We start from the raw sequence: 25937 nt of genomic DNA on the forward strand, positions 1-25937 counted from the left end.
ACCTTCAAGTGCAATAAATGCTTTTTATTGTATGCTCATTTCAATGAGTAACATTTAGAAATAATAATCCCACGTAACAGTGACAATCTTATTTTACAGCGTGTACATCATTTACAGCCACATAACACACAATTTTAGATTTTCCAAATTTAATATTCTGAATTTAAGAAAGATAAAAAATTTCTTCTCAAGGAATTGATTCTTATCTGGTGCAAAAACAGAAAGGTGAACATTAGTCGAAACACAAAGCCACAATATAGCATGAAGTAAAATTACATTTTAATTATGTTGAACAGCTGAGTGTAAACATGAAGCAACTAAAACTTAAAAGTACACATCATATGCATTACATTTATGAACAGGATTTTCATTAAATTTCCCTAAACCAGCTTTTTATATTAAGCGCCATTTTGATTTGCTGCATGCTAACACAAAGCGTTGTTAAAGGGATGCATATTTTAAATTTATACACTGTAAACTGAATATCCACCTCCGAACTCTATTGGCAGCCTAGTGTTTTGTTAAATACTGCATAAATACTGCCTCATATTGAAAACACATGTTAATAATATGGTATATAGATTTTAAAAATCAAAATTTTCAATAATGGCATAAAATTGCACCTTTAAACATTAGAGCAAGTAAGACTAGAACCATCATACTTGCTAAGACTGTCCTAAAAAAAACCAAAACCCTCTAAACATTACAATATTTAAGAAAACTGTGTTCTCTCAACTTAATCGTTAGATCATTAAGAAATATAGTGCTAACTTTGTTTGCAACACTACTGCTGCATCCGTTTTAGAAATCCATATTTGACTCAAATATACTTTTGTCATATAAGCTACACTGAACAACAATCAACTCGAACATCAGAAAAAGGGGAACTTTAATCCTTAGACTCCACCTTGACGTCAGCACAGAATGCTGTATTTCAAACATCCTGTCCTGCGATAAAATCTTAGCAGCTCTGAAATCGTTAGTAGTATTAAATTAATCTAAACTGTTTTCCAGTGAAATTTATTTTAATGAATACACAAACTTTTGTCATTTCTGGAATTCAATTTCCAGGTACCATATAAAAGGCTCAATGACTAAATGACTGATGGATGACTGCATTTTATTTACGACCCCATATTTAAAATGCATAAAAATGAGGCTTGCTTGCCATAAAAAATTGCTAATCTCCTCAATTATGTATGATCTTTTCAGAATCATGTTTCTAGTATGATCGGCCAAATAAATTCACTGTCTTCGCTCTTCCCCTCTGTAGTTTAATTATGCATATAATCCTATTAACTAGACAATCAGTTTTTCTGCAACCATTCTCTAGTGCTTCTTAAATTCTTTAATTTTCAAAGGGCGATGAGATCCCGTCAATTTATATATCTCAAGCTCTTTACTACAAAGAATGTAAAGTTATGATTTAATATCAAGCTTTGTAACCAGATGAAACACTTCATGAAATTTTCCTCCCATGTAGCATATCGTCTTTTCCAAATAGCTTCTTTCTTTATATTCATCTTATTACATAAGAGCCTCTTTGTGGTGCCTCATAATATGCTGATTTTTTTCTGATGGTCTTCGGAATCCCTTCTTGCAAAATTCACACCTGTGTGGATAGTCTTTTGTATGTATTGATATCACATGTCGTTTAAAGCCAGATGCATCTGTAGTACTGTATTCACAATACTCACATTGGTAAATCTTCCTTCCCGTGTGGGTCTTCATATGCTTTTTGAGCTCGTTTTGTTGTCTGAACCCTCTCTTGCACCTTTTACACTTCAATGACTGATCCTTAGTATGAACTGAAAGGATATGACCACTAAGAATAAATGGATCTGACGTTTTAAAGTCACAGTGCCTACACTGATGAATCTTCCTACCCTTATGGATATCACTATGCTTTTTGAGCTCAGAAGGACGATGGAAACCTTTGTCACAAACCTCACATTTGTGAGGAAAATCCTTAGTGTGGACAGATATGATGTGCCGCTTAAGGTCACTTGAGTTGGTGCTCTTATGGTCACAATGAGGACACTGGTGTGTCTTATGTCCTTGAAACAAATCCAGATGGCGCTGGAGCTCCCTCTCATCACCAAATGCTTGGGGACAATGCTCACATTTATATGGTAAATTGTTACCATGCTTAGACTTAATGTGAGTTTTCAGATTTGATTGATCTGCACACCTGAAAACACAATACTGACACTGATATGGCTTCTCACCAGTATGGGTTCTCATATGTTTCTTAAGTTCAGAAGGATGTCGAAAGCCCTTCCCACACTCAACACAAACATGAGGAAAATTCTTGCTGTGAACAGCCAGTAAATGTCTGTTTAGTAGTCCTTGTTCTGCAGTTTCATAGTCACAGTATTTGCACTTGTGCATCTTCGGCTCCTTGTCTCTTAATATAAGTTTATTTGAACTCAGGGGACTAGCCTCTCTGTATCTTCGTGTGTATTCTGTAAATTCATGGGTTTTGTCAACTTTGTTTATGAGCTTATGGCTTTCTAAGTGGTTATGGAAACTCACTTTCTTGTTAGTTGTAAAGTCACAATCTGTACATTGGTATTTTTTTCTCATCAAATGATCAGGATGATTCTTCATGTGTCTTTTTAAGAATCCCCTGGATTTAAACTTTTTTGTGCAAATATGGCAAGGGTACACTGTCAGGGGCTGTCCATCAGGGCCTATTATAACAGCTAGATTAAAAAAAAATAAGGAAATTGTGTCATTTGGCCAGACTTTTAAAGGATTTTACAACAAAAGCACTAAACTTAGCTGACATTCAGTGTGAGAACTATACTAGTGGAATAAAATCTTATATGATAAAACTTACATTAAGAGCAATTTATGATAAAGTAGCTCTCTAAAAAGTAATGAGCAGCATTCTACTATAGACTACTACAGTACTCACTTGCCAAAATGCTATATTGCATGTACTTTGTAAACTAGAAAAAGGCACCCTTTGTTGTTAAACCAACCTGAAAATTCTCCCTAAAAACATCATTTGGGTAGGGTAAAGAGCAAACAAGCATAATTTTATTAAGTACCAGTCAAGCAGATTAAAAAACCCCAATTATTTAGATCAAACACAAATAAGTACATGGGAGTAGAGCTACACTACAAACAACTGACTTTGTTCTTTAGTCACCAAAAATACTTCCACATTTCAAATCATTATACTATCCTTAAAGAAAAGTATTAGTATTTTACCTGTTTGCCACTGCCTCGTTTCACCCCTTCTCCTCTTCTTGGCTTTTTGTTTAAGTACTTTATTGGTATTAATACTATCACAAATCTGAAGGTACTGTGCTGCTGTACTACTTCTGTTTTCTAATGTTGAATCCAAAGTATTTCCTGAAATAAAAAAAAATGATACACAACTAAACTACATATGTTTATACATTTTTGGTTTTCATTAGATGAATTACTAGAGATGATATGGCATCAAGTTGCCATTGTGATACTAAATTTCACACTGTGGGAGTAAATTTCACAAAGTATACCCATCTTCTCTTCTCTCTCTTTTACACTCTTGCATACACACACGTGTATAAACAAACACTTTAAAAAGGATATCATATGAAATTAACTTTAAAATATCCCAATTTATTCATCCTAAAGAAATTAACTGATATGGTGAATGTAGCATAAAAAACTGAATTTTATGACCCTAAACAGGATTTTGGCATCAGATCAACTCACCAATGAAGACTGATGAAATTGAAGAGATTTAGCAAAGAAATATACATGTGTCAGTGAACCAACATAGTCATGGTGACTATGTGTAATACATAACAACAGATCTCTTGCTTTAGAATAGTTTACTTAATGTAAAAAGCATTAAGATGGATTTTAAGGGTTAAGATAGGCAGGCAGTTAACCACAATTTCAATGGGATCAGTGGATACAGAATAAAGAACTCAATAAAATCTCAATTCTCACAAATCTGCTGTTATGCAATTTAGTTTAAAATTGTAGACCTACAAAACTGTCTAGGTTATATGCTGTGATATCTGACTCTCATCAATTCCTTTGAAATCTACATTTAAATTTAGAGTCAAACACCTCCTAAGGGTAGAAATGGAACAGTCAGACACTTTATCATGAGGAAAAGTCTCCTTGTTTAAGAAAATAAAAAGAACTATCAACCATGCAATAACACTATATGGAGTGTATTAAAACTAAAAAACAGAAAAAAGAAAAAGCTGACACATGGGTTTTATGTAACAGTTACATAAATCTACTGTGTGCCATAAAAAATAAGAAAACAGTTCTGCCCCAAGGAAGACATTAACAAGTAGTTGATATCATGGACAATTTTTACACGTCTGTCAATATAATGTCTATTTTATATATTTTTTTACATAGCAGCCTTTTATGGTCCTTGTGGTAAGTTGCACGATATTTTTATCTTGAAGTAAATTTAAAATGAACTGCATTAACAGAATAACACACATTATGCTGTACAGATTAATCAATTCCCAAAACAGGCAAGTTCCTATGTAACTAATTAGGTAAGATATGACCAACACTTCATTTACCAAGCAGTATACAAAACTGGCTATTAAATTTACATCTCACGTATAATACTCTCTTACCTGATGCTTGACAGTCATCATACCTTCGTGAAACTCTTCTTTCATCTCCTAAAAAAAAAGACTAATTAAAAACTGATATACCGAGTGTATTAGCAGATCACACCTTAATCTACAAAATCTTACTTTGACCAACGTTCCTTAAATAATTTTTTTTCTTGTTGAGTTCTTCCACTCCCATAGAGTAGATAATTTCAATTTCACACACTGAAATTAAGGGCTGCTGTCAGCATCCTTGGCACTGTTAACATCTAGAACCATCTTACTTTCTAAATAAAAACTGGGTGGCTATTTCTGCAGAGTATCCTCAACATTGAAGATTCTCAATAAATGACTGTTGAATGAATGAGCCTTTAGAAAAACCAAGTTAAGATAAATTAATGTATTTGAACACCAACATTTTTCAAAATAAAGAGTATACCTGGATCATCGTGTAAATTAAGTAGGAATGCGATAAAATAAAAAAGAAAAGAATAATTTGATAAATTTACCTTCCATTACGTACTTTCTAGAGCACACCTGGATTTCTGTTCCTTTGCAAAAACCCCAAAATCTTATTATTTGTGGCAGTAGTACATGAAATAAGTTTTTCCTAAGGGGGGAGGGGATCGATTTTCAAAGGATATTCCTATTTTAGAAAAATAAAACTTTTATGGCACTCACTTATACAGGTAGGATTTAAAATAAATCCTACTTGAAAAACAATGCATTAAGCAAGGTTCATTTTAAATAACAAGACATGTGGTAGGAAAGTCAAGTATGTAACTAGAGATGAATCAGTCCACAGCAAAACATTTATAACATTAGCCAACTCATGGGGGCCTTAGCACAGTATATTTAATGACCTAAATAAAGGCTGATCAAATAGATATGTTATGTACTACTTATCAGGTGAAAAAATGCCAGTGTCCTACCATATGCCGCAGCCCAGACAACAGGGACAATTGTTTTATTAACATCAGAGTCCTCAAGCTGAGTCTCAGGGAGAGAAGTTCCTTCCTCTTCCCCTACAATGACTTCCATGTAAACTTCATCTGCTATTTCAGCGCAACCTAAATTTTAGAAATAATTGCTTGTTTATAACCCTAAATATTTAATAAATGGGTAAAAGTTTCCAAACAATTTAAATCTTTCAACTTTCAAGATTTCAATTTGGTTAATTTAAAAATTACATTAGGCACTTTGGAAGCTAGTGCCACTAGGAGACAATCATTTATCAAAACTATTTTTCTCCTCTTAGAACCTAGTATTATAGAAATGACTTTTAGATTACATAAAACGTGCGCTTGAAATATGTTGACTGATTTTACAGTCCACTGGGCATTACAAATTTATAAAAAGGGTTGACTGATGATAATTCTTTGGAATTCAGAAAGCATTTCCCATAGAATCAATACTAGAAAAGTAGTCCACTCTATCCCACATACTGTAATTTAAATGCAGTACTGTACATGCAATGAAAAATAGTCAAAAATACTAGTAACTAAAAAAAATAAATAAAAATCATTAAAATTATATATATATATATATATATATATATATATATATAATACATATTATATTATATATATAATGCTGGTGCTCAAGAACATGTAGAAACCCTTGAAGAGGCAGGGTGAGACCTTACTGAGGAAAAATAATTGAGATTCTTTTTTTTTTTTTTTTAGTTTCAGGTGAGACTCATTTTTAAAAATACAGTATTGAAGTAAAAAAATTTAAGCCTAGAGTAGGGGTGTCCAAACTTTTTTCAATGTTTTTTACAAAGGGCCATATGCGGTAAAATACACAAACAGCCGGGCCACTCACTTGAGGTGAAGTACGTATTGCCTCACCTGGTTTATTTAAGTAAACTTAATATATTTTTGGAATTTGCTGCGGGCCAATTAACAATGGATTGCGAACCGCAGTTGGCCCGCGGGCCACAGTTTTGACACCCCTGGCCTAGAGGGTCACTTAGTATATTTCATGTGAAATAATCCACTTAGATTTAACCTGCTAAATAGAAAATTGGCTTGGATTTATGCTTTTCCTTTGATTCACATACTAAAATCTTCTATCCACTATAGAAGAAATGTGGGGAAAATGTTGGGAAAAAAGTGCTCCTCTTCTAAGTTTCTGTTCTTTCCGTTAACCAAAAAGAGACACTGGAATAAACTTTCCACATCCCCATGGAATTCTGGAATGAGCTAACCTAAGTTTCAATTTCCCACCTTCTATTGTACCCCTTTACTGACCAATGACTAGAAATAAATAAATAAATAAACAAACAAATAAATAAATGATAGAATCTAGAGATCAAATAGAAATCGTTTCATTTAACTCTTTACCTCTTCAACCAAATCCTCTAGACTCACTCATTTTGATATTTTCAGGTGTGGCATATTATTCATGTTTGGGATTGGAATTCAGCTCCCCATGGCTTCTAAGGGAAGGAAATTTGAGGAGTAGGGATCAGAATGCAGTACAGGTAAAACTGAGCACTGTCCAGGTAATGCACTGAAGTGGAGACTCTTACCCTTCTAGGGCAAAACAAAGTAGTTTTTTGTCTCAGCATGGCAAGAAAACAGAAGAAGCCTTAGGGTAGGGCTGCATTCCTACACAGAGGTGAAGAGAAAATAGGCAGAGAATAAAATGTCTTCATAAGGAAATGGTAGGAAAGGAAATCTGAGGATCTCTTTCCATTCTGTGGAACTCAGCCTCAAGAAGCCTTAAGCAGCAACTACTTGGAGACCATCAAAGGCATAATAAGTATAGATCTTGGCAGCTTGCCTTGGAATACTTACTCAACTAATCCCTCAGGGACAGAAGGAGCACAACCAGTTAGCCCTTCCCCTGCTAAATCCAGAGAGAGGCCAACAGTGCTCACTGCCATGTGTAAAGAACTCTGGCGGTAGAATTAGGCAGATAAGAGTTCAAATCCTACCTTCCTCACTTAATATTGGAATGATCTTAGGCAATTACTAAGTTCCCTGAGCATTTTTTCCTTGCATAAAACAGAGATAATACCACCTACCTCAGACATGAGTTGTGAGAATGAAATGAGATAATATACATGCGACATACACACTAACACAAAGTAGCTTCTCTGTATCTTTGCGGGCTGGACTGAGGTCAGGAAGCAAATGTTGCTCATGTCTGTATCACTAGCATCTAAGACAAAGCGTTTCATGTTTGCCAATTGCAACAATACATTTATGCATGAATGGTCAAAAAGACCCTTCCCTTTTAAATTAATTACAGCAAAGGGTCAGGCTTATTTTAGTGAACTTGATTCCTATATAGTGCTTGTATCTCTGAGATTGCTTTATTTAAAAAAAATACATGATGATTAACTGATAAGTCACTACAGTGCCATTTTCTCTTACTGATATCATCATCTTGAGAAGAATCTTTAACTGCCATGTAAACCATCTTCTCCCGCTGCATTCGGCTCTGGTCAAGCACTCCAGTTACAGAATGTCCATTGGTGTACTCACTTTCTGTGACAATTTCTGTTCCGCCTTAAAAATTAAAACACATATCAACATAGAAAAGTATCATGGAACAATTTCCTAAATTTAATAAGGAAGATATACAAGAAATATTTTACTTTAGAAAAATATTTCCCCAATATAAATATCCGTCAAGAGAATTTTCTTATAAATTACACATTAACTTTTCAGTCATCACTAAGAAAGAACAGATCATATTTATATGCCAAGCACTAATAAGTTTTTTACATTTTTTTACCCATTTAATCCTCACAATAGCCCTAATGAGGTAGTTAATATTATTGTGGCCATTTTATGGATGAGAAACCTGAGGCAGAAGATTATGTAACTCCCCAAAAGTCACTCAGCTAAATCGCAGAACTAAGATTAAAATCCAAGCACCCTGACTCTAGCCTGCCTAAAATAGTCATTATTTCCTACTCGGAACCAAATCCTCTCCACTCATTTGTTTTGATATTTCAACTGTAAAATTCTACTCCTGTCTGAAAGAAATCTGAGAATGACATATTCTGCATTACTGCTTTATATTCATAAACAACTTTTTAATATTCCATCCTCAAAGAAACCTACAAAAATCTGCACTTTGAAGACAATTTTAGAACAGTTGCCAGGAAAATAAAGAGTAAGTTCTAATTCCTATTATAGGAGTAAACTAACGTTAGTCTTTGTACCTATTTCAACATCATCTTCAGCCTCAGCTTTAAATATATACACTTTTATTACTTCTGAACCAAATCCATCTTCTTTAACATCTTCTTGTGAACCATCACTGCCGATTTTTAACGGTGTATTCCCCATATGCTCTAATTTCTCCCCAACATCATCCACTGTAAAATATAAAAAGGAAACTATTTCAGTCAAAAAGTACCATTGAAATTTAGTGGGTGTTAAGCATAAGTGCAACATGAAATAATGTGTTAATCACAGACCCACTATATTCACTTAATGACCTACTATGCCACCAGGAAGAGTGGTGTGTTTCATGAAAAAACAGTGTATAAGATCAGATATACTACACAATCACAATTACATACAAAACCTATTCACAGATTTCAATTTATATATATGAAATACTTAATAACCATACAATTTTAATTAAAATGGTTTGGAAAAGATTAAATAATCTTCTATTACGTTCAACATGTTAAGTCAAATCCTAACACCAAAATAATAACAGAAAAATTAAAAACATAAAATACATAGCACTCATAAAATAAGCTCACAGAAACAATTCCCAACTTAAATAGCAATATTTCTAAAACCAATCAACATGTGAAATCTAGGACTGAAAAAAGAGAAAACAGAAAACTGAATGGTTTTATAAAAAGGACTTTTCAGAAATAATTATAAAAATAAAATCTTAGTAAATACTTTTAATTTCTGTTGAGTCAACGGAAGACAACTTCAAACAAGAAATTTTGCATACTTCTAGATTTACTGACATACACTTTACTTCAAAATCATACACAAAAGCAACAATATTTGAGATTAGCTACATTGTATGTATAATTTAAAAAGTTGACTCTCTGTTAGTCTTTAATAACTTAGTTTCACATGAATACTATGCACAAACTATGCAATGAATACATATTAATAAACTTTCTTTTTGACCATAAATATTAAATACTGTATTTCCCTAAATATTACATGCTTACCATTTTTTTATTTCAATGTTCATCCACCCAAAAAACTGAAATTAATCTAAATTGAAAAATCTGTATATCATAGTATGATATGTATACATATATATACACATATATGATGTATATACATGATATATATGATACATATGTATATGTTATATATACATATGTATCATAGCATGATATATGAAAAACATCCTGGCCTCTGACCACATCTAAAAAATTCCAGAACTAATTAAAACAAAATTAGAAGTTAACTCAGTACTCATAAAAAATGAATTTCAGTTAGATCTAAATGGGTCAAAGTCTAGATTTTCCCTACCTGTTTCAAATTTAATATATCTTTCCAAAAATATTCCTTTGGCCTTTCAAAATGGTGAAAACAAATTTCAGAAATTCATTTTGCAATGCAAAGGTATTTTAACTTTATGATTAAATATAAATGATTTCATACTATTTACGAGTTCAAATAGTTTATTTGTGAAAGAAAGAAACTAAATATTTTAATTCCTTCACAGTCCCTAATTCTATTACTGCATTTTTGGCAAATATTTTTCAGGCAATGGAACAGATTAAAATAAAAGAACAAAAGATGATGAAATATCCGTTATTATTGATTTAATAGATTCTCTTCTAAAATATGTTGAATAAAACAAGATCATAGAAAAAATTAAAAGAGGCAAGTTAAGTCTTTAGTAAAAAAACTACTTTCTCATTCTTGAAAATAAAGACATAAGATATACAGAAGCCTCAAAAAGTGTTCAAAATATGAATTTCTTAATTTGGAATAAGTTATAGTAAATTAGTGAATAAAAATACACTCGCGATAGACAGAACTTTATTTGTGCCTGAATGGTTTAAAGTGATTCCAGTTCCTTCTGGGATAAACTGAATTAAAACTATAATTCACAAAATTAAAACTCATGAAATAAAATACACATTTTTTGTCATTTTCAATAGTTTGTGTCATAATTTTCACTTTAAGTATTGAAATTACTGTTGCTACTCTGATTCCATTTATACATTTTTTAAGGTCCATAATTGAATGTATCCATTATTTTCTAATTAGATTCCTCAGAACAAACAATTTTGAAATGTATTGTGTAACTAAACTTGTTTTGTGTTTTAAGTTCATAGAAGGCAACAATGTTATTAAAGATGCTAGTGTGCAATTTCAATAGACAAACCATTAACATCAATATTTATTCTATATCTGGGAAGCCAGATGGTTCAATTGGTTAGAGCTCAAGCTCTTAGCAACAAGGTTGCCGGTTCAATTCCCGCATGTGATGGTGGGCTGCGCCCCCTGCAACTAAGATTGAAAATGCCCTCCACAACTAGATTGAAGGGCAACAACTTGGAGCTAGTGGGCCCTGAAAAAACACACTTTTCCCCAATATTCCCCAATTTTAAAAAAAGATTTATTCTATATCCTTTGTTACAGGAAGTTCAAGATTAACAAAGACTTAATAGGCAAGCAACTAACTTTAGAAATAGATCCTCAAAAAATGTTCTTAATGTAGATAATATTCAAAATACCCCAAATTCAAACTTAACCTTTTTGTTCATTGTAAAGCTTGCAATATTCAAGTCCCAGTGTTGTTTCTCAACCCATATGCCATCTTAACCCAGTAATGAGTTAGTGGTATTATATACACCACAGAATTCTATTGGCACTAAATAGATAAGGTTATCCTATATTACCATTTATTTCCAAATTACTTAGCACAAGTGGGAGAGTCTAACCATCTTCTAAGATAAAGAATTTGTGACGTTTCGCCTGAAAGCGGAAAAAACTCAAACGCATCTCAGATACTGAGAGAAGACAAACTCTCCATCTCCTAAAATTCAGCTACTGACAAGATTTCCTTATAGCATTATACAGAGATTCAGGAACAAATTAAACTCTTTGGTAATAAAGTGGTCTAAAATTGACGTTATGTTTATTATAAATAGTTATAAGAAGGCAAAGGTCTGTTTTAAGTCCTCAACTTTAACTCTTAGATATTTTGAAAATCTCTATTTTGGGGGAAAACAAAAAAGGACTTTTTAAACTAACATTGAGGCCTTTCAAGGCCATTTATTCTCTAACTCCTGAAAGATTCAATGGCCAGCAAAAACCAAGAGGTACAGAATATGAAATAAAGATTAAGAGATAGAAAAAAAAATAAATCAAAATAGAATATATCAAAATGGTAAGAAAGAGTATCCAGTCCCAATTTGAGTATTATATTCATTATTAAAATGGTCAAGGACCTGGATGGTGGGAAAATGGGTGATATAAAAAATATTTAATTTTTGAATATCCCTTTTTCCAAAAAAAAAGCTTGTTTTAAAGAGATTTTTTAAAAAAATGTTGCTTTACTAATGCTTAAAGATTTAATTAATCCCCACTCCAAATTCACCTTAGAATGATCCTACTGCAGTTCCAACATTATTCAAGCAATACCGTGTTATTTATAATTTTCAGTCTATTACAGTAGAAGGACAGAAATCACTTGCATTTGATATATATGGTAATATCAAGATAAATATTCTAAATAAAAATTTTCTAGAAACATTTTTAAAACCTTTTTGCAGAATCAAATCATAGAAGATATGTTAAGGTATGATTATTCATAATACATATGATGTCTAAATTTTAGATCACTTTAATACCAAATAGCGTACTGAATTTATTTTGGTACAGAAAGATTACCAATTTTTGCTACACAATTTTATATAACCATAACCATAGTTTTTTTTTATAATGTCAGGTTAAAATGTAAGTATGTAGTTACTTTAGTAATCCCTGTCAATTTAAAAAAGGTAGCAACATTTACAGTCTTTCAATGGCTTAAATCATTCCCTTAAAAACAATGCAAATAGGTTAATACACTAAATTTCAGAATCATATTTAAAAATTAATCTGTTTTTCATTTTAAATTCAATGATACACACATATAACATACAATCACTTTATATATACATACACACACTCTACCTGGCAATGTACTTCCCAATTAACCATTTTTTATTTTAAAAAGAAAAGAACAAAAATAGATATACCATAAGACCCAGCAATTCTACTTCTGGGTATTTATCCAAAGAAAGCAAGAACACTAATTCAAAAAGATACTGGGGGTACCAAAAAAGGTACACAAGTGGACACTTGTGTAAGCCTTGCTCACGCAGTAGTTCATCATAATCAGAAGTGTCTGGATGCTGATGGTAACCACTTTGAGCACCTCTTGTAATTGCAGAAGTCAAATGTGACTTGTATTCATCTTTTGTTATTGGTATATATTGAGTATTACAATTTTAATACAGTTTTCCTTTCTTAAAATGTATATATATTTTTAGCACCCTCTGTATATGCACACCTATGTTCATTTCAACATTATTTACAATAGCCAAATATGTAAGCAATTTAGGTGTCCATCAATAGATGAATGGGTAAAGATGTGATATATATATATATATATATATATATATATATATATATATATATGTGTGTATATATATGTATATATCACATATATATGTACATATATATCACATATATATGTGTATATACACATACACACACACTGGGATATTATGTATCAATGAAAAATAAAATCTTGCCATTTGTGACAATATGGATGGATCGGGAGGGTATTATGCTAAGTGAAATAAATCAGGCAAAGAAAGACAAATACCATATGGTTTCACTTAGATGCATAATCTAAAAACAAAACAAAACGAACAAACAAAAAACAGACTCATAGAAACAGAGACCAGAGGGATGGTTACCAGAAGGGAGGGGGTGGGGGTATGGGTTGAAAAAGGAAATCAATAATATTGTGGTAAGTTTACACAGTCACAGATGATTACTAAAATTGATGGGGTGATCTCACTGAGTATAAAAATGTCAAATCACTATACTGTACACCTGAAACTAATATAACCAATATAAGATTGTATACCAACTCTACTTAAATTTTAAAAAAATGAATAAATAAAAGAAAAGGATAAACATCCTCCCCGTGGAAAAATGAAGTCTTCATCTAATCTTTACTACTTCCAGCATGATCCCCTCAAATTTTGTAAAGAATAGACATACTTCTTCCTCCAGCTCCATCAATAACTTATCATTATATTTTAACTACTGTTGCTGTTCAGGCAAACCCACGACTTCAAATGAGAACAAGATAGTTCTATCTTCCTCCTTCAGCTAGAGTGTCTTAAGGACATTAGCATTCTGAAATAAACACATTAAAGTGTTTTTGCATAAAATGTACAAACAAAATAAACACAGGGAGAACTGTAGAATACAATCTAGGTTTATGATCTACTTTTCAAGTATTTAATAAAAAACTTAATTACACATTTCTTAACATATTATGCTTAAATTCCTGAGAAAAAGTAAACTGACAACTCCAATAGCTGACATCTTAAAAAGTAAGCAGTGATTACATAAAATAAATTTGCCATTCTGAAATACTATATATATTTACCATTAAAATTTTTTATCAGTTAATCTTCATGTTGAACCTTCCAAACATGTATTTCTGTTCTAAGATATTAATAAATTGCATTATTTTACTTCCTTCTGGGTATAAATTTTCATTGAGTAAATTTTAAAAATGAACAAATTCAAAACAGCATCTCAACAACACAACTTTGAAAAAAAATATTTTTTTCAAGAAGATTACCATGAGTTTTATTAAACAGAAGCCCCATCCCAGAAAACCTTTCCAGGTTATATATAAATCAAATCTCCCAAGTAATTATGTTTCACTTACAAGATATCATTAAGTAGTCTTCAGAAGTGCTCTTGACATCATCATCATCATCGTCATCATCATCATCATCATCATCTTCAGTTTTAATAGTTACTGTAGAACCAGGAACACCACCAGCTGCCTGAATCACAGTTTCTGTATCTGAATTAGTTACAAGAACCTCCTCTGATACCATTGTGGGAGAGTCAACTCCTGAAACACAATCTTGGACCACATGTTCTAAATGTCCATCAGGACCAGTAACAAGGTCAGCCACAAAAACCTGCTCAGGTACTCTAACTGTTTCTGTAATTAGCTCAGAAGTCAAGATGTGATCACCATCATCTTCCTCTAAATCTTCTTCAATGGCAACATCAGCTTCAAGTACAGCTTCAGGAACAATTACACCTTCTGTAACTACATCAGTCTCGGTGATGATATCAGGCCCATGGACAACTTCAGCTGCAAGGCCATGATCAAGAGTTATCCCATCATCTGTGACAACATCAGAAACTAATACAGCCTCAGGAACTGAAACAACAATATGGTCTCCATCGATATGCGCAGTACCAGCCATTCCAGCCACTATAATACAAACAATTATCCAAAAAAGTAAAGTTATTTTATTAATTAAAAGTACTGTATTTAATATATCAGATGACATAAAATACTTTTAAGTATGAAATAGTCCTGGCCCAAACTATCATTTTTAAAAAATCACTGACAATTCTGACAATTTGACTGCAATAAAAAAACATCACCAACCAGGAATTGGGGTGCAGGTGGGTGAAAACAATGTTAGTAAATTCTAAACTAAGACCTTAAAAATAATGTACTTTATTTTTAAGAAAAACATAAAATTCACAGTGAGATATCACTACACACTAATTAGAACAGCTAAAATAAAAAACAATGATAACACCACAGGTTGGTGAGAATATGGAGAAAGTCGATCTCTCACACACTGATAGTGGGAATGTAAAATGGCAGCAGCCACTGTGGAAAATCGTTTGGTAGTTTTTTACAAAACTAAACATGCATTTACCAAACGACCCAAAAACTGCACTCTAGGACCTTTTCCCCAGAGTTATTAAAACATATGTTGATAAAAAAATTGTACATGAATATTTATAACAGCTCATAGTAGCTATTATTCATAGTAGCAAAAAAATTGGAAACAACCTAAAAGTCCTTCAGAGGGGAATGGTTGATTAAACCAACTCTGGCACATCCTTACCATGGAATACTACTCAGCTACTCAGCAATAAAAAGGGATAAATTACCAATACATTCAGCAACCTGAATGAATCTCCAAAAAATTATGCTGAGTGAAAAAAGCTAATTACCAAAGGTTACGATACTGTGTAATGTATAAATGCAATCATTTATATAACATTCTCAAAATTATAAAACTATAGAGACAGAGAATAGATTAGCAGTTGCCAAGGGTGTGTGAGTGTATGTGTGTGTGTGTGTGTGTGTGTGTGTGTGTGTGTGCGAATGAATATATTGGAATAGCATATATATATATATGGTAATGGAACAGTTCTGTATCCTCATTGTGGTGTTTACACAAATCTATACATGGGACACAACTGCACAGAAGTATACACATTCACACAAACAAATATATGATAAAAATTGAATGAAGTCTGTAATCTAGTTAACAGTAATGTTAATTTCCTGTTTTTTATATTGTACCACAGTTATATAAGATGTCACCATTAGAGGAAGATGAGTAAAGAATGCATGGTACCCTATGCACTATTTTTTTCACTTCCTGTGAGTCTATTATTTCAAAAATTAAAATTGAAATAAAAAGCACACATGAACATGAGAGTGCTAATATGTTAAATTAAGTGAGTTAATAAAATGACAATCTTAATACATTATAAAATATGTATCATTAGCATAATGATTTCTTTCACTTATAAGAATTACTACATTCAAAAGTAGACAGCATCTTTCAACACCTGGTTTTGGAGAAAAAAAAACAAACTTATTTTAGACAAAGATCTGGCTTGATTAAAAAAATCATACATATGGACTCTAAATTGTATTAAATTCTAAATTAGTAAATCTGCAGAGCAAAGCTTTAAATGTTTTTCTTGAGCACCATGGTGAACACCAACTCCTACTTCCCTTGTAAATATTTTGAGTATAAAATCCCTTCATGAGGAACTGTTAAATTCTGCCTCCCTCAGGTAGTACAGTGAACAACTTAATAGTTTGTGGACCAGGTTATAATAAAATTACCTACATTAAATAATCCAGTACAAAGCCTTTTCCGCATAATGATCACTTTCTATAAAGTAATACCTGAAACAGTGCCATTTGTTGTAGAGTGTTCACTATTATTAACCAATTCATTATGGAAGTTAATTAACAAGTTGTGATGTAGACCAGTGGACACTGTAAATACCCAAACCCATCAAAAAATAAAGTGACTGGAAAGCTGCCTTTCAGGATTATCTTCCTTTCAACCCTTCTATATCCTTCTCACTATTCTCAAACTCTTACCTAAGCACCATATTACCCCAAAAGAACATGGCCTCAAACTTGAAAATCTGGTAGATAAAACAAGTACGTATGCAATTAGTACTTTCTATTCACTTATTACTCCGCTGGCCATTTCAGAAGGCCAGGGGAGTTTCAAATCCAGTATTCAACCACACTGGAAATATGGTTTTTAGCAAGGAAAAATTAAATGGTAAGCCTATAAAATTCACATTATTGGGAGTATATGTATATAAACAATAAAATTAATGCTGTAAAATCTTTTCACAAAAGTATCTAGTATTTCAAAAATTAAAATTGAAATAAAAAGGACATATGATCATAAAAGAGTTAAATATGGGAAATTCCATTTATTTTAGAGCACTACTGGAGGTTAGTTTGGTTCCTAAGAGTAGACATTAAGGAAGGATGGAAAGATGGAATGCTAGTGCTGCCTTGGTCCAGATTAACATGGTTGGGAAGATTCTAAAAAGATGGAATAAGTGCTTTTCAGTTCACCTAGCCTCTACTCTAGAATAGAAAACCTTATAGGTCAAAATAAATCAGATGTAAACCAAAAAAACTTAAATATGCTTGTTTACGCTGAACTAAACAATGTCAAATATCTTAGACCAAGAATTGATGAGTTCCCCACAGTGTACTGGCAGATTATTCAGACCAAGATCCAAGATGTCTACTATGAAATTTTGCTCTTTCCTTTTATCAGTTCATGTTAGATTCCATTGAATTTCTAAACAAAGTCACTTATTTAGCTTTACACTAAGGCACCTTTATTAAGCACTGACTATGCACCAAACAACCTACTAATACTTTTACATATATTATCTTATTTAAGCCTCAGAACAACTGTATATGCATAATAAGGTGAGTTGTTATTATCCCCATTTTAAACATGAAGTAACTATGGTTTAAGGAGATTAAATAAGCTAGCCCATGACTCAAGCTTGGAAGTGAACTCATTTTTTTCACTCCAGATTGGATTTTTTTCTACTTTCCTAAAAAAGGAGAATAGAATTTACTTACTCTAGGGACTGTTTTTTAAAATATTTATAGGGTTAACCATGTGAGTCACCACTAAAGGAATAGTGTAAGAGTAAAAAGACCTATCACACACTCACTCGCTCATTTAAATTTTAAAGCATTTAAAGCAGCATTAAATGGCGTTAAAATTTTATCTCACTAGGTAGCAAATTATAAACAGTAAGAAAAATAATTAAAAAGTATGAAATCAATTAGATAACCAGGTAACAGTAAGAAACAAGACATCATTTCAAGCATTTGCCATTTTACTAAAGTTATTTTATTTAAATGTGAATACCTGGAATTTCACTAGAGGGGTAGTATAAAACTTGGCATTTTGGGGGTCTGTCTTGGGTCACTATCTAAGACTGTTTTCTGTGTAAGTCCCAAAGCAACACAGACTTTTTGCAACAATAAAATCATAAATAACTATTACATTCAATGGCACACAATCCAAGAAAAACCATTATACTGAGACATGAGCAAGGTTATTAAATAACGTTGCAAATTTTTAAATTTCAAATATCCTTCAAAAGAAACTGGTCTAATGAATTACCAAATTAAATTCATGTTTCAGCTACTTAATACAGTAGCCATGCCATCCAAACCAAGCATCTTACATAATGTAGAGATCCTGTGCCACATAGTATATTTACTTGATGATCTTTATCTATGTATGCTAAACTCTATTTCACAAATATCATTAATTTATGGAATTGCAAACATCTACATTTTCATATTAGAAGAAATTTCAAGAGAATGCATCTAATTTCTTTTTTGTTTTTTATTCTTTTTTTAAGTTAAAGTTTATTGGCATGACAATGGTTAGTAAAATATACAAAAGATGAAAACACCTATGCATGAAATTGAGCTCAGAACTGCATATCAAAAAAATATAAAGAGTTTCTGCCTTCTAAGATTTCAGAATTTATTTACCAAGGACAAATTCCTTTACCAAGGAATATAAGTATAAAGTATAAACCTACTAACTTATACTTTCGGTCGACATGACCCCTAAACACAAATGCGTGAACATTACCCATATTAGCCATTTCTGATCTAAATGGATATTCAGAAAAATAATTTGACCAAAAATGTAAAAACAATTTAGCTGCTATCTATTTATTTGTCTATCTTTTAAAAAGCATAAAAATTAAATTTAAAAATAATTTTAAAAGAATGCCTCCTTTCAAAAACCAATAACTACAAAATACTACTAAGCAGCTGAATCATGAACAGCTGCATAACAAAAAAACTGTGGCTTTAAATTTTTTGTTATAAATAAGTTGATTTGCTCTACTAAATTCATTTTAGAAAGGGCTTTAAATTAAAAGTTTGGATAGTTCTCAAACTTTTCCATTTTATTACCCACAAAAAGGCAGAAGATAGTGAATGAAAATTTTGCTTTCTATCCCATAACACGTTTATGTGAGTATAACTGTATCTATATGTGTGTGTATGTGTGAATTCTCCCCAATTCAAATGAAAAGTATTCCAAGCAGATGGACTATTTATCCTGTGGTTTCAGGTACACCTCGGCACGTTGCCACATGCCTTCAAGGGCACTTACACTCCAGTCTAAGACACAAAGTTTTAGGTCAAACAAAAAAGGCATTCCAATGAGTTAAAAATATTTCAAGAACTCAAATGTCTGTCAACTGATGAATGAACAAACAAAATGTAGAGTACCCATGCAGTGGAATATTATTTGGCAGTAAAAAGTAATGAAGTACTGATACATGCTACAATGTGGATGAAACTTGAAAACATTACGCTAAGCAAAAGAAGCCATATACAAAAGACCACATGTGGTATAATTCCACTTGTATGAAATGTCCAGAATAGGTAAATACATAGGAAAATAGATTAGTGGTTACCTAGGTCTCGGGGTGGGAGGAGGTAGGGAGTGACTGCTAATGAGTATGATGAGATTTATTTTTACACTGACAAAATGTTCTGAAATTAGGTAGTGCTGATGGTCGTACAACATTGCAACTTGTTGAAAACCTCTGAATTGTATTCTTTAACATGGGTGAATTATATGGTATATTAATTATACCTCAGTAAAAATAAATAAGAAAAAAGAATTTACATAAAAATATTTCAATATGCACGTTCCACTTCCCTAGCAGCTAAAAAGAAATAACGTACTAGATGTAATAAGGGAACTAATTAAACTCCAAAACATTGAGGAGGAACAATGAAAAGGAAGGTGAGAGGAATACCTAATAAATATTCACCAGCACCAATCAGATATATATTTTTTTAATCTTTGAAAGGAATCACGTTTTACTTGCTAACAGGCAACTTCTGGAATGAAGGGGGGGTCTGGCACTTAACCAAATGTTTAGTAGGTAACATTTTGTATTAAGTGGAGAAAATACTGTATTTCTTCCATTTCAAAAACATATTTTTAAAGGTAAAAAATTAAAGTTGGCATTTCAACCAAAACTTATTTAACATATTGAAGTTCAAGTGTTCCAGTATTTTTAAAAATCTATCTATAGGAAAGAATTCACAAAATTATTCGTGAAATCTTACTCTTCAGCCCTTTGTCCTAGATTTTATTCCTGTAATTGATTTCCCCCAAAATCACTGCAAGTCATCCATAATCAACACAACTCAATTCTGACTCTTAGCAGAATAAATCCATGATTCCTTTCTATTTCATCAATTAACTAGTCATCTTGATTGCCACTACATTGAATCTTCAACTACACACCACACCTTTATTCCTCAGGCAGAAATGTCAAGGAAACAAAGAATTGGAGAGGTCCTTAAATGTTATCTAGTCCAACCCCCTCATAAAAGTGAATTAAGTAATCTGCCCAAGTTTACACAGACAGTGAATAGACTGCCAAGACCAGAATACAGTTTTTCTGACTTTCATTGCTATGGACTTTATAACAGGGGACAAAATTACATATTTAAGCATATTATCTGAAAACAGTAGTAGCATTTTCTTAATTGAGCAAATAATCCTCATCCTAATTTTATCTTTGACAATTCCATAATACCTCATCTTTTCTGTTTACTTTTCATCCCAATTTATCATTTGTCTTTTGTATTCTTATAACTTTCAGTCTAATGTTTTCTTCAATTCTTAACACCCTATCACTGCCTTGTACTTCAGATACTTCTATCTCTTCTATAATTCAGACTGACACTGCCCAAACTCAGTTTCTTTGTGGATTGTCAATGGAGTCTTAGCATCTTCATCAAAATGATTACTGTTAAGAGGCTTCAGAAAAATAGCCACAAAAGTAGGAAATCTTGTCTAAAACAAACAAACAAATTAAAAGGTAATGCTATCAGTAACAACTTTCTGAGAATATAGCATCAGAATATAATTAATCAACTAGTACATGACTTTCCTATATCACTATATAAGCATCAAACTTTTAAAAATTACTGAATTACTTCTTTTTCCAGCTTTATTAACAATTTAACTAAAAATGTATTTTAGAAAGCTAATTTAATAGTTCCAATGTGTGAGAACTGAGAGTTATTATGCAAATTGAATTTAACATTTCTAATGATATATTACCATTATATTCCAAGTTTTCTTACCTCAACCTTCCCACAAAATTTTAAGAATGAATTTAAGTAGACTAAGGACATACAGCTTTAAGGGAATAAGCCCTACAAATGTATTTTCCTAACAAAAAAACAAGTTTTCATTGTAACTCTCCCCTTCCTCAATGTACTTTTTATATTTAGTTTGTTCTGACTTTTAAAAAAGAAAGAAAAAAATACAACAAAGAAAATGCTTTACCAAAATCCTGCATAATCATGGTATGGGCCATTCTAGAGTCTGATGTGTGCAATCCAAGACTTCCTCCACCTGAATCCATACTTAGCAAAGTTCATTCACAAATCTCTGTAAAAGAAATGGTTTTTAAAATAGTTTAAATACATTTAGGCTGGTCAGCTGTTTGAGAAAATTAATGCAATTGAAAATATGCCTCTCAACCAGGTATGCAAATCTCATTACAAAGGAAAACAAAACCAACAAAAACCTTGATTAGATGTTTTATGTGACAACCATAAATAAAAGAAAGGCCAAGCGGAAGTAAACCGAAGATACTGGAAAGTAAGACACAGTAAGGGTGATGAGCCACAGAGAAGTGATAGAAGCAAGCAAAAGAATGAAACTGGAGTGCTGAGGTTTCAGTTAAAATATAGGTAATAAAAGCAAAAGAACAAGAGGACAACAGACAATAGTTGGGATATACATTACTAGAAGACTCAGGTGTCTAGTATTAGTGAATTTCATCCAGTGGCTCTCATCCATTTCTTCCAGACCCAGATCAGCCCTGCAGCGGAGCTCTGCAGATAAACCTGTGTTTCACCTCTGGCTCCCGGGATTCTACTAATAATGTAAAATGTTCTATCCCAGTTTCCCTGGAGTTCTTTGAGTCAGTAAGGACTTCCGAGCTCACTCTACTACATTCTCGTGTCTTAGTTTTGAGGATTCATGAAACATGACTGCTTCCTAAATATGGTAGAGATAAAATCAATCACATACCAACATTTAGCAAATTGTTTCTTTTAGAATATCATTTACTTGTAATTGTAACACAGACTTTTTTCATTAATGATTAATAAAGTCATGCTAGCCTCATGCTAGTTTTGAAAGCAAGAGCTCAACATATTTCATTTCAAAAGACTTATCCTGTATCTAAGATCACCAGATAATATGGAACCTAAAGTCAGATGTTGTTACTCAACATATTTCTTACAGTTACACATGTGTATTTCCCCTTCAAACATAAGATTCTAAGTAAATCAACCAAAAAATCTGCCAATTTTATAAAACATTTATGTCATTTTTTAGATAGGAGTATTTAATAAATAGGGTTATATTGCACAAAATATCATTAATGAAAGTTTTAGAATGCTGCCATGTAAAACAACTTCATCTATCCTTAAGTAGAGGAGATCACTAAGATTTTGTTTTTCTCTTGTCTTAAAGTTCTATAGGTGTACAGGAGGCAGAAGAGTCTCACAGAATAATTTCTATGAACATTTGAGTCATGTATATAAAAATCCTACAGCAGTAGGTGATATTTCTGTGTATCAAATGATTCAGACAAAATTATCTTATGTTTTATGGATGAGCAAAATTACAAGATTACAGAAATTCTTAGTTACATTTTATCTTTTTTCAAATGCCACATTGTTTTCTGCCTTTAAAATGAAGTCAAGAGAGTTCACAATAAACTACCTGTGTGTTCAGAGATAAATTAAAATGCCATAAGGACTTATTTTTAATATCAGCAATTGCTGTTTGAACCTTAATTAGAGCAATTGCTTTCTTTATCACATAACTAATAGAATTATAAATGTCTTTAAAATGTTTCAAACACTTAATTTTGTTTATTAGATAAAATATTGTAATTTCTTAATCACCTTATATAGTGTCATGGAGAAACTGTAGATTTTCTTATATATTATAAAATAAAATCTGCAGCAATTTCATTTTTATTTTTCCTTCTGAACTGCTGTTTTCTTTGGAAAAACGTTCTTTACCTATTGTAAAAACACATTCAAAATGAGATATTTTAAAACATCTTAAACCACATCTCTTACACAACTTAAGAATTTTTGTTTACATTTTTAATGTGTAGGGTGAGGTTGGGAAGGGCTCATATGCTTAAATTTGTTAATCTATTAATAAAAAGCAACCAACAGAAACAACTACCTATTACAACATAAGCAAGGTTATTACTTAGAATTTGACCGCTTGATTAAACCAAAAGCTTCTCTAAAGCACATTTTAAAAATCACTATCAACACCGTATTTTGGAAAGTGAAAAAGAACCAACCAAGGGCAAGCTTTATCCTTGCCAAATCCGTAGAGAAAAATCTGCACCAGCGCTCAATGAAGTCTAAAAATGTGAACACATAGTGCAACTATTGTGGGAAGTATCACAGTGTGAATACCAAATAAATTGTAGCATCTTTTTTCCCATATAGGAAGTTTCAATAAGACCAATAATAAATGAGGTACGAGAACAACAGTGTAAGTACTCAATAGCCAGTAGATAGCTCGGCTTCTCAATCTTCTCAAGAGACCTTCTCATATCCTTATTGAATAGAGGTAACCACTAAGTACGCTTCAAGTAAACACCTTTCCAGCAATGCACAGGGAGCAGAAATCTCTTTTTCACGCGCGCGCGCAAATGTGCGCGCGCACACAGAGACAGACAGACACACACACACACACACACACACACACACACACACACACACTTTTATCTCAGCCTTCTCCTTTAAACACAGCTCACTCAGGACCCAGCTTATCGGTGATGTAAGGGATGGAAGAGAAATCTGACGCGGCAGAGCAAGAGAATGTGAAAGTACTATTTGCAAAGGTAGAAGACAAAGGAGCCCTGGCAAGTAGCAGTATTGCAGCTTTGGACGCAACACTCTTCCCGCATAAGTCTCCCATTCCCAAGATCATGCCAAGTTTCAATCATTTCGAGCAGAACGCACACACACGTGGCCTCTCATATATTACCCTTCTGAGTGGATCTTAAACCGAACAAGAGAACCCTCGCTGTGGAAAAGCGGAGAGCGAAGAGACAAGAATACCTTTTCCCCTCCTCCCTCGGTGCAGCGGTCGGTACCGCTGCTACCCTCGCGGTACTGCCCAACCCCTAATCCTCCTCCCGCTCCCTCTGCCCCGCTACATGGGATACGGCTGGGAACCAAAATGGTGGTGTGTTAGCGGAGGCGACACTTGCCGCACACGCCCCCCCACCCAGCGGACTGACGGCTCCCTATCCCCTAAAATGCCCGATTCGGCGCCACCTCCTCGCAAACGCCGCCATCCCTCGCGCATTCCAAGGTTACCATTCGCGGCGGGTGGGGGCGGGGTGGGGGGCGCCGAAAAAGAATGCCAGGGGGACGTCGCATTCTTCACTTCACCGTTTTGTTTTCCGCCATTTTCCCGTCACCCTAAACCACCGACGGCCTCAACGACGGCTCTCGCCCCCAGGGCCTCTGGCCTACGGCAAGAAGAGGTCGGCTGAGGAGGATACACTTACCTCAATTCCTCCAGCCACCGCCTGCGGCTGAGGACAAAAACTGTGCGCCCGAGGCGGAGGAAAAGCTTAGAGACTAGACGCCACTTCCATTGTTCCCATCGCCCTACACCACACGCTGGGTGTGAGCCTCTCTCCTCACTTGAGCGACACTGAGCGCCGCGGACCCAAGTCCATCTACTTTCTCCTCAGGAGTCTCCTTACCTGCCGCCGCCGCCGCCAGTGGATTCTGACCGCGCTCCAGATTTCTGCGGGGGGCAGCAGCTGTGGATCCGTAAGGTCCTCACATTCTGGTTTCCGAGGTTCCGCAGCCCGAGCCAATCACAAGCTACTCTGCGTCTGGGAGGCGCGCCGCCTCGTCCTCCTTTATATCGCTGCTGACATGCTGAGGTTGCATTACGTCACGCTACCAATGCTGCAGGGTAGGGGGCCGGAGGGGGAGCGCGCGCAGGCGCGCGCGCAGGAGATCAAGAAGCCCGCGCTAGGTTTGTGCTTAGAGACCCCGCAGACTTGCAGTGGGGGCTGCAGCGTCGGGCGAGTCCAAGTGCGCAAACCTTGATCTTGGCGCGCCACTGAGGAGTTTCTTTGGGAAGATTTTCTGTTTTCCAGGTTTCCCAAGGGAGAGGAAGAGGGGAAGGGGGGGAATCAATGACTGAATGGCCACTTACTGAACCTCTAATAGATGTTGCAAGACTTTTAAAAAAAATCGGTCCTACCCTCGAGGATTTGACCAGTTAAAGCTGACCAGAGTGATAAGAGGTATGCCTTCCCCCAGTAAAACCTGTGTGTGTTTTGAAGTTTCCCTCCCTCCCTTCATTCCTTTTATATTCCGTAATGGTAGACAAGTAAAGAAGAAAGTAAAGCCTGA

At 33.7% G+C, this 25937-nt stretch overlaps 1 protein-coding gene across 5 annotated transcripts; it reads right to left on the bottom strand.

Moving 5' to 3' along the window:
• Nucleotides 1–9: 9 nt before the first annotated feature.
• Nucleotides 10–25410, bottom strand: ZNF711 (zinc finger protein 711). 5 transcript variants are annotated; one of them, XM_081042652.1, is made up of 11 exons: nt 25274–25410; nt 23433–23552; nt 22261–22515; nt 21796–21900; nt 14505–15068; nt 8767–8922; nt 7970–8104; nt 5519–5656; nt 4608–4655; nt 3220–3363; nt 10–2705 (listed from the first exon to the last, which is right to left on the bottom strand). In XM_081042652.1, the coding sequence occupies exons 4-11, from the start codon at nt 21872–21874 to the stop codon at nt 1528–1530; spliced, it is 2442 nt and encodes an 813-aa protein (XP_080898778.1). In that variant the 5' UTR covers nt 21875–21900; nt 22261–22515; nt 23433–23552; nt 25274–25410; the 3' UTR covers nt 10–1527. The 5 variants fall into 5 exon arrangements, with proteins under 5 accessions (XP_080898778.1, XP_080898779.1, XP_080898781.1 ...); XM_081042653.1 differs by having other exon boundaries at nt 22256–22515; nt 25073–25321; XM_081042655.1 differs by lacking the exon at nt 5519–5656.
• Between the last annotated feature and the right edge of the window lie 527 nt (nt 25411–25937).

Source organism: Rhinolophus hipposideros, assembly GCF_964194185.1.
Source record: "Rhinolophus hipposideros genome assembly, chromosome: X".
NCBI classification, from domain to species: Eukaryota; Metazoa; Chordata; class Mammalia; order Chiroptera; family Rhinolophidae; genus Rhinolophus; species Rhinolophus hipposideros.